Consider the following 15,120-nt stretch of genomic DNA (forward strand, 5'->3'; position numbering starts at 1 on the left):
CCCCTTCTCACCCCTCCCCAAGCTCTTTACTCACTCTCTTCTTTACTCTCACTTTCCCTTAGCAATTATGGCTACCTTTGGTGGTTTGTTTGACTTCCCTGATTTATCAGATAACCAATCAGAGCTCTCCTCTCCTCCTGATTCCTCCGATTCAGACGAATCAGCCTGTAGCGTAGCTACTGAAGATAAAGAGGATGCCTGGTATAATTTACCATCTGATTCAGAAGATGAAGACGATGATTCAATTGCACCAAGCCTTACCCTCCCTCTTCGTCCTTCCACAGCCACCTCCACAGCTTTTACTATGCCCGATATCGTACGCAAAGAGCATTCTACTGGTACCAGAATCAAGGCTATTTATATGCTTGAGCAAAGACGATCTGCAGGCGATATCAAGAAAGCTACAGGAGTATCCAGAACTCGTGTTTATGAGCTTGCAAGCCTTGCTAGGCAGCGTGGATGGAGAGAGCATGAGGATATGCCCCTGGAAACCTCTCATGTACTCAATCAACCTCGATCTGGTAGGCCAGCAATCTCGCCTGCTGTAATCAAGTGTGTCTTGCAAGTGGTACTTCAAAATTCGACTACTCGTGGTTTCTCCTGTGCTGTCATTGCAAAGGAAGTAAGGAAAAGAGGTCACGAGGTTGCCCCCCGGACAGTTTGGAAGGTTCTTACGGCAGCTGGCTATTCTCAGTGCAAACTGACAGTAAAGCCTGGTTTGAACAAGTTCAGTAAAAAGGAGAGGCTAGACTGGTGTTTGGAGCACGAGCATTGGAGTCTTGAAGATTGGAAAAATGTGATTTTTACAGACGAAATAGCAGTATAATTAGGCAATACACGAGGGAAAAGAAGGGTCTGGAGGCTTCCAGGGGAAGCTTATAACAAGCATTGCATAAGGAGACGCTGGAAAGGCTTTTCTGAGTTCATGTTTTGGGGATCGTTCTTATACGACAAAAAAGGGCCATGCCACGTGTGGGAAAAGGAGACAGCTCAGCAAAAGCGAGAGAGAAAAGCTGATTTGGATGCAAGGAATTCCTTAATTGAGAAGGCCAACAAACAGAAGTGGGAGAAAGAGCAAAGGAAGTGGCTAAGGGACTGGATCAAAGTCCATGGCAGGAAACCTGGTGGAACGAGAAAAACATGGAAGCATAATGAGAAAACCGGAGCTTTTGTGGTGAAGAATGGACGTGGAGGAATCAATTGGTACCGATACCAAAGGGAAATCCTTACTGCAAAGCTCTTGCCCTTTGCAAAGGAATGCCTGAAGGATCGTCCAAATACTATTGTTCAGGAGGACAATACACCAGCCCACAAATCTCATTACCAATAAGGGATTTACAACCTTTGGAGGATCATGAAAATGCTCTGGCCAAGTAACTCACCTGATCTCAATGCTATTGAGCCTATGTGGTTTTATATAAAGAAAGAAACTACAAAGCGGGGACCTACGAGCAATAGAAAGAAGCTAAGGGTGAGGTGGGAGAAATGCTGGGAGGATCTCCCTCAAAGAAAAATTCAAGAGTGGATTGAGGCAATTCCTCATCACGTGAAAGAGGTAATTAGATTGGAGGGAGGGAACGAGTATAAGGAAGGGCGAAAGAAGGGCCAAGAGAAAGAAGCAGTATATAGCTAAAGTATATCTTCAAATATGATCAATTTTATCAGGTGATTTACCCCACCTGCAAGCCCCTTTTTTTAAGCGAAATAGCCTTCAGGGGGCAAGTAAGACCTTACAGGGCACTTTAGTGGACTGCATATAATTATGCCCTGTAATCCCGTCACTTTATGCCGTGATCTGCGTAAGAAGCCATACTTCCGTCCTCGCTCCTTGAGCTTCGTGGTCTCCAAGCACTGGCCGTCCGCGAAGTCATCCATCATGATGTATGTAATACACGTTGCAGCAACATCATGGATTATTGCAGGCGATCCGCCGTAGAATTCCGCGACCTCAGTGTCGAGAATCCGTGGTGAGAGCAAGAACTCCTTGATCGAGAAATGAGAGAAGTTGACCGTCTCCTGATCATCATGTCCGGCGATAATCACCAGGCCTCCACAGAACCGAAGGATATCTTCCGGGTCTGTCGGCACAGCAGAAAAGTCCATTCGAGCCTGCCCTATTTCAATACTGATGGCCTCGGCAAGCTCGCGCAGTGTGAGAGGCCTCAGAGAATGGGTGAGCCACTGGAAAAGTTTCTTGATCGTGATCGAATCTTCTCCCATCTCGATGCGGATCTTCGAGAATGCTCGGACGTAGGTCTCGTCGAGGCCCTTGTGGAGCTGGGTCAATGCAACACGAATCGATTTGTCGGTTATCAGTGTGCATAAGACGTCGAGCTGGCACTTAACCCACTGGAACCTATAGTAAGCAATGAGTGTGTTTCGAGTTCAGATTGGCTTGTGAAACGTACATTCCATTCGCACGAGAAGTAAGGCATTGGAAAATTTCTTCTTGCAGGTTCGGATCTCGAAGCTTCAACTTCTTGCCATTTATCATTTCTTGCAGCCGTGACTGAATATACAAGTCAATGTCATGTGCATTGCTCGCCTCTGCCAAGGTGATCTGTAGCAAATGATCCAGCTGCCTTTGAATGTCCGTTTCTTGTCGACTAGACATGAGTAAATTCAACCTCGATGACTCCGATTTCGAAAGCTCGACAAGGAAGTGAATAAGTTCTTCACGATCATTGCATTCATCTAAAGCATCAAGGATGATGAAGTTCCGCTGCTGGAAATCGAGACACTTCTTCAGAATGGAGCAAAGAGTCGGGAACGTGCATTGAGATTTGAATTCTCGATATTTCTTGGATATATCCTCCACGTAAGCGAACGCTGCAGGGCTTTGGCGAGACATCGATACAATCAGCGTCTCAATCGCTTTTCTTGAGTCTCGTTTGCTGATATCTTTGTAGTCGAAATAGAAGTAGCTAATCGTGACTCCGTGGTCGTCTTCAACGAAATTTCCAATGTGGTCGATTATTGTTGACCTAAAACATATTTCAGAATCAAGATTAACTTTCACGATGGTGAAAACATACATAAGAATTGTCTTCCCCGCTCCAGCTGCAGTTTCGTGTTTGTTAGCAAAACTACTCATAAAGCAGAAGAAGAGATAGCTAGTACGTTTTGCATGAAGCCACAATGTAGCATTCTGCTCGTTCTCCCATGTCTTGTAACTATCGTCGGCAAAGATCCAACCTCCGGTCCCAGGCAGGTGAAGTTTGACTGCATTGTAATGATTTATGCTAGGATCAACACCTCCAAGCCACTCAAACATTTCTCGGCATCGTTGGGCTTTCAAAAGGTTAGAAAAATGTTTTGAGGACACGAATAACCACCAGGAAGCTATCATTCTAGTACACATACCTGTAACGTGACCATTGATAGTCACCCTCGCTATGGAAGCCTCCATCTTCTCTGCAACATCTGCCTCCTTCTCCACGCCTTCGAGCAGTTCATCCAGCTCCTCGAGCGTAGCTTCAAGTTTGCTCTTCACCGGTTTCCACAAGCTCTTCAACGCAATCGCCGAGCTTGTGCCTGGGAGCCCTGGTTTCTTCCTTCAGCCATTATCTCATCTCACCCCATCCTTCTCCAAGTCATCAACGAAGAAGATAGGGCTTACATTTCATCCTCTTAGCGCTCTTCTCCTTAAACACACCTTTACAAAGAAGACAAATTCCCAAAAACTTTCCATACGCCTCGACCAGAGCTGATTTCAGGCGTTCCGAAGTGGGGTACAGCCGCGCATAGATCTCAAATCTTCCAAGTGACTTCCCAAGACGACGGAACATATCGACAATTCTTTCGAAGAAGTCGATGAAGTCGCCAGCAAGCTGCAGCACGAGTTTCGCAGCACCCAAAATCAATGCCAAGATTTCCGGCTTGGCGTTAACGTGGACGAACACATCGACAGCCTTGCCATATTGCTCTGCTCCTCTGACAAAAGGTTCGATGCCTTTCACATACTTTCGAGATTTGGACTTGTCTCTGTGCTCATCCTCTGCTTTTCTGACTTCGGCGAGGATATCTTCAGCCGTGCACGAGTTGCCTAGTAGAGCGAGGTCGTCGGCGCTCAGGGAGGCGATAAAGAACTGTCGAGCTTCGGCAAACGCGTCCATACTGGCTCGTAGGTCGGGATTGTCCTCATGTATGGGGTTCATGTGGAGTTCGTGTCTTGTGACGATAGAAGAGTCGAGAATCGTGCCTGATCGCGCTGCGTTGCAACCATACTATGTGTGAGGCTGAGCAGGATTGAATGATCAACACCAATCATGTGAGAGTGTGGCGCTCATGTGATCTCGCCCAGCTGCAGGCTGCTAGGACGCGGCATAAACCTCAACATAACTGATGCAGGGAGAACAGTTGTTGAAATGATATGCGAGAAGATGATGATACTTGATGATGAGAGGGAAAAGAGAGGTTGATACTGTACGAGAGTCGTCAAGGAAATCCAGAACTTGCACTTGCAAGCGAGATGACTCGACGTCAAGTGATAGAAGGAGCAACCATACAAATATACTTCCTATCCTCTCCCATAATTCTAGTTGACCTACTTAGCTCATTGCACATATTCTATTGTCACTAAGAAACATTTCCTTATTTCATTTTGTCCTCCCTCTGTCTTGTATCTTCATCACGTCATTAGCCACTTGTCCTCAAACTTCAAGCTCCTACTTATAATCTAACAGGTCCAATACTTTTTTCATAGAAATCACACTCTTTCAGGCGTTTTTTCGCCCATTGGACGTTGAGTTTTTAGAGCTGATATAGGTTCAGATTGATTATATCATTCAAAATAGCATTGCTACTTCGGCCATTAAACTCACGAAGTTTTTGAAAGTATCCCTGTGAGTTGGAGTATTCATATTGAAATTACTCCCGAAACTCTCAGCATCTGAATTATCCAACCAAACCCTTATCCACACTCAAAGATGCGCCATGGCCGGCCGGTATAACCAGAGTGGCTGGGGCTACCAGCAGTTTGCTTGCGCGCGCTCAACAGCTACTCCAACCAATCATCAAGCTTCTGCCCTCTCAAGCTCAGATACCACCTCCAGCCCAATTCAGCACTAGACACAGTCCAGAGGTCTGGTAACCAAGAATTAGCCAAGAAGGGCGCCGAGGACTTCGTACGTGACCACCGCCGACTAGCCACAGAAGCATCCGGCGCGGTGGCACTCGCCCAAGCCAGGATGGAAGTGTACATCTTCAAACCAAGACTGATTGAGAGTGGCCCTGGCACGTTGGAACATTCTAGTTACAAAGAGAAATCACTTGCAAGTTGAAAGTGCCTCTATAACTCAGGATTTTCGAGTCACAGATTCTCAGGTGACGCCAATTAATTACGCCACTTCAAGCTGAGAAACTTAAATCACGAAATTATTTAAAAGTAAGAACTACACTACAGCAAATTAGGACAGTGAAATCACCAGCAATTTGAGAGTGCTCTTGCAAGTTGGAGTTTTGAGAGGTATAATGGTAAGTTAGCAGATTCAAACCACGAATGGGCTTATTTACACCCTATTTAAATATACTCCTCTAATCTTAGACATTGAAATCCTTTATAACACAGCTATTCTTATCTGAATGCTATTTGATTGTGCCGCTCCAAATTAGAACAATAAAAAATTGCTAGTTAGAGAATGCTGTTGCAAGGCAAGAAATTCAAAATCTTAATAATATAGCTATTCTCACTTAAAGCCTAATAATTGATTATATACAGTGTATCAAATGATTTAGCTTGATTTGATTATCACCTCTGAATCAAATCAAATCAAGTCAAAATTTACTTAATCAAATCATAATCAACTATAATCAACTATAGTTAATTATAGTTGATTATTTAGTCACGTGACCGTACACGTGCGCTCGGAGGTTGGAAAGCGTGATGAGGCTAAAATAAGGTTTAGGCTAGCCCATATCCGGTATCGCTTCAGGCGCTCCTTACTAAATCGGGTATCGCGCCGCTTGGTAAGCGAAGCGGGACGAGCCGAAGGTGCTAGAACCTACTCGATTTTCTAGTAATTCCTTGCCACCTTATAAATCTTATTATTATAAATAAAATAGCTAAAAATAAACCCTCTGATAAATAAATGCTTTGAAATTAGGGGGCTATTGCTAATCAGACGCTTATTAAAGAATCTTCTAGATTCTAGAGGATTTATATATAAATAAGTGATTTCCCTTAAGTTACTTTCTTCTCTCCTTATTTCATATATAAATATCTCAATAACTATAGCTCTAATTAAGAAGCTTTCGACTATAAACCTACTTATATTTACTCGATATATTCGAAAATGTCTCAATAATCCTCGATTAACCTTAATATCTTTCAAAATAAGGAGGATTTTGAGCTAGAATATAAGGTATATAATAGCAGAGTAATATATAAATAGTTAAGGTAAGTAAGCTATAGAGTGACGCTTGCAAGTGTAACTGATTCCAAGAATTGATTCTAATAAAAGACTAATTAATGCCTCTTTCCAAAGCTAGGAGCATCTCCCTATATATTTCCTAATACTTAGCCAAGCCTATAAAGTACTTTACTTAACTAAGAAATATAATCCTATATAACCTATATGATTCCGATTATAAGCTTTATCCAAAATAGGAAACTAGATCTATAATATCTAATACCTATCTATATGCCATTATATATACCTATTATATTAACTTCTCCTCTAGGCCCTTATTCCTAAGAGGCCTGAGAAAACTATAAATAGCTTTATAAATAACTCTCTAAAACTTTTCCGGCTACTAGTTCTTTCTAAAAACTTCCTATAATTACCCTATTATTATATCAGGTAATGGAATTAAGAATATAATTTACTAATCCTATCTAGTTAACTTGCAAATTGCCTCTAGTAATTCCCTCTTATAAAAGTAGTACGGATATAGTATATACTATTAGATATAAAGCTTTTCCGGTCTCCTAATTAGTTTATAAATCCCAATTTAGCCTCTATTTGTAAATAAATTATTACTTTATAGGCCCAAGAGCTTGGAAAAGTTAATCCGATTTTCTAATTTATTTATAAATTCCTTTTTTGGAATTTTCTAGGTATTTCTGGTATAGAACCAGTTCCGAATTCGTAATTACTATTTGGGAAAAGGGTATTATAAAAAGATTTCTCTTTTTCTATTAATTAATTATTTTTTCCCTTAATTATAATATTATATTTAGCTTCTCCTTATTTCTTGCCTTTCTTTTTCAAGCCTTCTTTAAGTTCTTTTAAGCTCCTTTAAGCTTTATTTAAGTTCTCTTTTAATTTCCTTTTTTACTTTTTTATCTATTAAAATAAATACTTCTTTTAGTATTTATTAGCCTATTATTACTTATTTGGCTAATATTTCTATATCCTTAATTTGCTCTTATTATCTTTAATATTTTAAGAATATTACTAAGTTTCCTAATCTCACTTATATTAAGAATAATAATTACTTAATATATAATTACTACTATTCTAAAAATAAGAAATATAATCTTATAAACTATAAATTCCTTTTTTTATTTCCTATTCTAATACTATTTAAAGTTCTTCAAATATATATAATATAGTTAAACTGCCTTTTTCAAGCTATTAATATATATAAGTACCTTTTCTAATTTTTATCTAAAAGAAAAAAGACTATTACTACTTTTTTTTATACTAAACTATATATATTTCTTATATTAAAGCTATTATTCGAGGCTAATAGATTTCTCTAATAATTTAAGAAATAGATTAAGTAATTCTTATTAGCTTAATATAAATATAAAGTATTTTTAATAATATAATTAATATTCTTTAATATTAAATAAGCTTATTTCTTTCTTATTTCTTACTAATAGCTAATAGTTTTATAGGCTAATTTATTACTTGTTTCTTAAAAGAATTCTAATAAAGATAATAATAAGGATAATAGAGAATAGTTATAAGAATAGGATATTTATAGAATATAGAAATTAAAGTTTTTAGAGTTTTTAATAATTTTTATATAGGTTTTTTAAGAATAAATATATAGTTTTTAATAGTTTCCTAATAAAAGTATTTATTTTTTATACTTTTATTTAGCTAATAATATTATAATATTATTCTTTTTTAAGTATTTTTTATAATTCTTAAGCTATATTTTCCAGATTATTTAATAGTTCCTATATATTATCTGCTAGTAAATAGCCTTTTTAATAAACGAAATGCCTTTTTTTTTAACTTTTCTTATAAGCTATAATAAATTCTATTTCAAATTCCTCTTTATCTTTAATTTTAACCGGTTCTAATTCTATTATAATACTAGCTTATAGGTATTATAATTCTAAGAAAGAAATATAAAAATAGTAATTCCAAATAATATATCTATTTATATATTCCTATAATTTCTAGTATTTTAAAAGAGTCGAAATATTTATTTACTAGCTTTATACTAGGTTATAGCTATTAGGTATTCTTTATATAAAGTATAACTTTATTATATATATTGAATTCCTTATTAATATACTTTTTATTATAATACTTTTTCTATATATCTATTACTTTTTACTATTACTTTTCTAGTACTTCCCGTTTTACTTGAATTTTCTATATTCTTTCTTATATTACTAGTATTTCTCTTTCTGGAATATTATTCTTAATATATAGTTTAATACTAGAATAGAATTCATATAATATATAGAATAAAGAAATTTCTATTATTAAATATATAGAATTATTATATATAAATTTTATAAGAATAAGCTTTATTATCTAGTTATCCTACTAGTAACTAGTATAGTATTTCAAATACTATTTCAGAATTTGGTTTAGATTCTCTGTTTATCTATTAGTTTATAAGTAAAATACTATACTTAATTATTATTAAATCTTTAAATAGAAATACAAACTTAACTAGAACTTATTTATAAAAACAGATTCTTTATTAGAAGTTATATCTATAAATATACCGAAATCTTTAATAATATAATATATAAATAGCTCTACTAACTTAGGAGCCAAGATGTTTTTAATAATTGGAATATATTATATTATTTTCATATATTTATTAATAATAATAAGTATAAAATTATATATCTTATTATAAAATCTAAAAAAAAGTAGTCCCGTAATAAAGTTTATAGTAATTTCTTATTATAGCTTTAAAAAAAAGAAAATAAACTAAATATACTATATAGTAAATATCTCTTAATCTTAGTTTATTAATATATAGAATAAGTTCTAATATAGTCTTTTATATTCTTTTTTATACTTTACTAGAAGTACTTTTTCTAGAGAATCTCTAGTATTTTACTAATACTAAAATATCTATTTATAGAATTATTATAGTTAGCTTATAGTAATTCTTTTTTAAAAGCCGGCTTATTTAATATATAAATAGTATCCCGATATTTTAATAATCCAGATATATTAAATTCCCAAGTTTTAATAGCTCTAGTAAAGGTTTTTTTAAGAACTATTTATATTACTAGTATTATACTAATAAATTAAGCTTTTAGTATTATAATAATAATTTAAATAATATGTTTCTGCTTTCCTTATATACTATTTCGGATCTAGCTATTTATATAGCTAGAATCCGTAATATATATTATTTATAACTAGCTATACTAATAATAGGCTCAAGTAATAGTATTTCTAGTATTATTCTATTACTAAAATAGATTTCCTTTTCGGAATTCTTTAGTATTTTACTAATTAAAAAATGCCTATTTCCTTTCTTTTAGGCCTTATATTATAATATTATAAGAATAGTATAATATTTTATTACTATTATTTATAGAACTCTCTATTCTATATTTTATAACTTATTATAAAATATAGATAGTAAAGTATCTTTATCTATTCTTATTATAAAGTCTGGTCTTTTTAATAACTTATTAGTAGAATTACTATATTTTAGCTAGTATTTTAAAATAAAGTCGAAAATAGCTAATTCTTCTATTTATCTTATCTATTAACTATTTAGTTTTCTTTTAATTATAAAATATTTCAAGTTATTATAATTTATTTTAATAATAATAATATATTAGATATATATTAGATAATACTATTAATACGAAATATTAAAATAATAGCTAAAAGTTTAAAATTATATATTTTATACCTATATTTAATTATAGTTATCTTTTTTAAATAGAAGATAATAGAGTATTACCTAGCTTCTATTTCTTTACTAAAGAGCTAGAAAATTATACTTATAATTACGAATCCTAAAGTATTTATTTCTATATAAATCTTTAAAACTAAATCGAAATAATAAAGAATTAGTATTATTATAAATATAATTTATAACTTCTTAAAAGCCTTATTTGCTTTATTTATCTAGCTAAAATAATATTATAGATTTCTACTAGTTTTTAATAAATTAATTAATCTTTTTATTATTCTGAAATATTTATAGATAAATCTCTAGTAGAAGTTAGTAAAATCCAGAAATACTTGGATTTCTCGGATATTATTTTTTAGGGCCGGCCATTTCCTAATAACTATAATTCGGCTAGCTTCTATTTCTATATTATCTGGGCTAATTATAAATCCCAGAAATTATATTCTTTTTATATTAAACTCGTATTTTATTAAGTTTATAAAGAGCTAGTATTATTATAATTATTTAAATATATATTAGACTACTACTATATACTATTCTGGGTTCTCTAAATAAATTAAAATATTATCTAGATAAACTATATAAATAATATCTATAAAGCCTACTAATATATAGTTAATATATATCTGAAATATTACTAAAGTATTAGATAATCTAAAGAATATAATATAATATTTAAAATATCTATAATATATTCGGAATATTGTTTTTTATTTATTACTCTTCTATATTTATAACTAATAATAAATATTCTTTAAGTTTAGTTTTATATATATCTTAGTACTATAAAGCCTATTTATTATTTTACTAATAAGTAGTAATAGTATTCGGTTCTTAATAATAATCCTATTTAAACTCTAGTAATTAATATATAAATATAGGCTGCTTTTTTTCTTTAAAACAAATATAATTAGAATACTAGCTAGGCTAATAAAATAATAGATCTATTTCTTTTCCAAGCTAGTATTAAGATATTCCTAAAAGATTTTAAGCTTCCTTTCTAATAAAAAATATATAGGTTTATATAATAATTAGAATTCTAATTCCAGATTTATATAATACTTTATTATATAGTAATTAGATAGTATATCTATAGCTTTTATAGAAAATACTCGAAAAAGATTCTAATATTTCTTAAAAAATATAATTATTTTATTTATAATAATAGTAGTAATTCTTTAGCTATTTATTATAGAATAGGTAATTAATAGAAAAATATATGCCTTATATTTTACTATTTTAGTAAACTTCCTAATATTTAGAATTTTAATCTTTTATAATTGAATTTAGTATTTCTATATTACTTTCCTAAAGGAAATTAGGAAATTAATCTAATAAAACTATAGGAATTCAAATATTATATTAATATAATATAAAGTATATATTAGCCTTTCTTTAGTTCCCTAATATATTTTTAGTAGTAATTTCAAGAATATAATTTCTATATAAATAGATTTTTCTTTTCTCTAATAAGAATAAAAGAGTTACTTTTAATATTAATAGAATACTTATATCTAAAGCTAATCTTCTTTTTATATAATTGGCCTTTATACCCGAATTAACTAATATTCTAATTCTTTATTTTATCTTTTCTTATTTTAATAATAACCTTAATTACTATTTTCATTTTAGGAGCTTTGCTTTCTATAATATAAATAAGTATAATTATTATAGAATATATCTGTTTCCCGGCTTCTTTAATTCTAGATACTTATATGATTTATAGCTAGACTTATTATAATTATAGTAAATCGGTTTCTTTCGATTTAAATAAATAATAATATAATAACTCTTTTTTTAGTAAATAAAACAAATTATATCCGGTTTTATAGATCTCAATACAGGTATTATATTAAATTCTATTATTATATCTTTATTATTCCGGTTTTATAAACCTTATAACGGAAATATACTTTATTTTATATTTTTTTATATTTTTTGTTTTTTTATATTTTTTATATTTTTATATTTTTTTTATTTATTTTTACTATTTTATTGAATTATTATTATATTTCTATTAAGTAAATAGGTTTAAATTATTCTTAATTATTATAGTTATAGAAATAAGCTTTTCTATTTCTTATAAAGTATTTCCTTAATAATTAATTTTATCTCGAATTTCCTGCTTTAAATTACTAAATAAATTATTCTGCTTTTATAATAAACCTATATATTTCAAGTTATCTAATAGGCTATTTAAGTAAAATATAAAGCTTTAGATATTTTGGCCTAGCTATTATTTAATATCCTTAAACTTAATAAGGGTATTATTATTATAGTTTTCTGAATCCAAGATAAAATTCTTTATAAACTTAATAAAGATCTCCTAATTTATAGTATTAATATCTATTAATTACTTTCTATATTTCTAGATATCTCTAGCTATATTTTTAAAATAGAAAGTATAATATATAACTTTTATTATATTAATAGCCTAGATAATTCTATTATCTTTATACTATTTTAATTCTATCTAGTAAAAGAAGTTCTAGAATTCTTTAATATTCTTTTTCTAGTAAATAGATAGTTCTCGGGTTTTTAGAATCTTTTAAACTAAAAGTACTACTAGAAATATAACAGGTTCTATATTAAATATCCGAATATTTTTAAGATAATAGATCTAAGCCTCTAGCTTTTCTAGATTCTCTCTTTATTATATCTCTATTTCTAATTCAATAATATAATAGCAAGCTACTACTAATTTCTCTATTATTATTATTCTATTAGCTAGTTCTAGAGATATCTGAGTTTTATTTCTTTTTTCTAATTAGATAATATAAAGAATATTTAACTAGATACTTCCCTAGATATCTAGCTAGATTACTATAGTAGTAATAGAGGCACTTCTTCTAGTTAATACTCTAGCTATTAATAGTTTTATCTATTAATAGCTTAATTATCTTATAATAAATTACTTCCCGAAAATTAGATTAATTAGAATATAAAGTATATATAAATAGTTAAGGTAAATAAGCTATAGAATAATACTTGTAAATATAACTAATTCCAAGAATTAATTCTAATAAAAGACTAATTAATATTCCTTTCTAAAGCTAGAAGTATTTCTTTATATATTTCCTAGTATTTAGCTAAGCCTATAAAGTACTTTACTTAACTAGGAAATATAATTTCATATAATTCATATAATTCTAATTATAAGCTTTATTTAAAATAGGAAACTAGATCTATAATATCTAATATCTATTTATATATTATTATATATATTTATTATATAAAACTATTTTTAAGACAAGTTTCTATTTTTAAGCTTAATTATATAAGAAAAACTCTAGACTCTTCTAAAATTAATTCAGAAAACCTTAATAACTATTAAATAATTATTATATTATACTTATTTAAGGGCTATAAATAAATAGTATATATTTTTAATTTAATTTAATTATAAAATAACTAATATATTTTTAGTAAAAAATTTATAAAATAAAGAATTAGAAAATTAATAAGTAATTATAAGAGCCATTATTATCTTAATAATTATAAGTTAGTTAATATAGATATTATATTAAAGAGTAATAAGCTTTATAAGTAATTAATATTAATTTATAAAATAATAACTAATAATTTTTATAACTACTTTTTAAGACTCAGATTAAATATCTATTATTAAATTATTTAGTAAAGCTACTAGTTAAACTAGCAAAGGCTTTACTATAGTTTATTTTAAAAGATTATTATTAGACTTTATAATTAATAATAATATTTCTTTTAGAGTTATTACTATTCTAAGCTTTAAAAAGCTATTTTAATATTTAAACTAGTAAGTTTTATTTAAAAATTACCTATATTAATATATAACTAATCTTTATATAATAAAGTATTACCTTTATATTCTAAAGTACTTATAAATAAGCTTATTTTAAGATATAATAATTATAGTAATCTCAGGTCTAGTATTTACTATTCCGGGTTTAGTACCTGCTATATTAGATAAAATATATATATACGGGCCAGCTACTACTTTTACTATTTATAAAAGTTACTCTCTTACCTAGCTCGACTATCTTCCTCTTTAATTAATCTTTTTCTAATACTCTTTCTCTTAGCCATTTAGTCTCGTTATATAATACTAACCCTTATTTATACTAGCTCAAGTATCTATATCTGGAAGAGCTAGACTATAACTGGAAATCCCAGTTCAAATATTCGTATCTATATACCAAAGTACTCGTATTCGAGCTCAAGTACTAGAACCTGAAAATACTATTCTCCGAATATAATAATAGGAAATCCCAGTACTAGTACTAATACTAGTATTTAGATATTAGAGCTCTTATCTTCGAGCTCAAAGTCTAGTATCTGAAAATTCTAACTTTTATAAATAGTAATTAGATTCTCTATTTTAAGTATAAGTACTTAGGTATTAGGGTATTTGTTCCTAGCCCCGAGCTAAGACTATAGTTTAACTAATATATTAAAGTATATAGCTTCGGGAAGAATAGCCTAGTATTTTATTCTAAGTATTAAGAGTCCTTATTATTAATAAGGTTTCTAAGAGTTTAAATATCTCAAGAAAGTAAAATAGTAAAATATTATAGAAATGGATCTAATAACTATAGGGCAAGAGACATTTATATAATCTTATAGGCTATAAAGTATATAGATAATATAAAGAAGTTATTTAGGATAAATAATATATAAATATAACTTAATATAATTCAATATTTCAAGTTTATTAAATTTAGTATTTCCTATCTATTTAAATATTACTAATTACCTTAAATTATCTCTTATATAAACTAGTAGCTGCCCTTTTATAAAATAATATATTTAAATAGCTATTTTTAGCTATATAGAATAATATAATTATAGTCTCTAATATCTCTATTATCTATATTACCTTTTAAAGCTTCTAATAATAAATTAAGTAGGAAAAAAGAAAAGAAATAGAAAGCTAGAAAAGGAATAAAATAATAAGTAAAATAGTAACTATATATTTATACTAATTATTTCTCTTTGGTTTAGTATTAAAAATTTATTAATACTAGTAATCTAATAGTACTAGTATTTTTTTAGTACTAATAA

At 29.8% G+C, this 15,120-nt stretch overlaps 2 protein-coding genes across 2 annotated transcripts; one reads left to right on the forward strand and one right to left on the reverse strand.

Annotated features, from left to right (window-relative positions):
* Window positions 1–1,150: 1,150 nt before the first annotated feature.
* On the forward strand, window positions 1,151–1,603 carry K444DRAFT_724188 (uncharacterized protein; the record flags this gene model as incomplete). Its single annotated transcript, XM_024888612.1, has 1 exon — window positions 1,151–1,603. A coding segment is annotated over exon 1 (249 nt), but the record flags the coding sequence as incomplete, so codon positions are not given.
* A 51-nt stretch (window positions 1,604–1,654) lies between these two features.
* On the reverse strand, window positions 1,655–4,157 carry K444DRAFT_663972 (uncharacterized protein; the record flags this gene model as incomplete). The annotated part of the gene is made up of 5 exons (XM_024886907.1): window positions 1,655–2,356; window positions 2,409–2,984; window positions 3,036–3,291; window positions 3,364–3,543; window positions 3,620–4,157. The coding sequence occupies 5 exons, from the start codon at window positions 4,155–4,157 to the stop codon at window positions 1,696–1,698; spliced, it is 2,211 nt and encodes a 736-aa protein (XP_024735586.1). The 3' UTR covers window positions 1,655–1,695.
* Between the last annotated feature and the right edge of the window lie 10,963 nt (window positions 4,158–15,120).

Source organism: Hyaloscypha bicolor (assembly GCF_002865645.1).
Source record: "Hyaloscypha bicolor E unplaced genomic scaffold K444scaffold_87, whole genome shotgun sequence".
Classification (NCBI taxonomy): domain Eukaryota; kingdom Fungi; phylum Ascomycota; class Leotiomycetes; order Helotiales; family Hyaloscyphaceae; genus Hyaloscypha; species Hyaloscypha bicolor.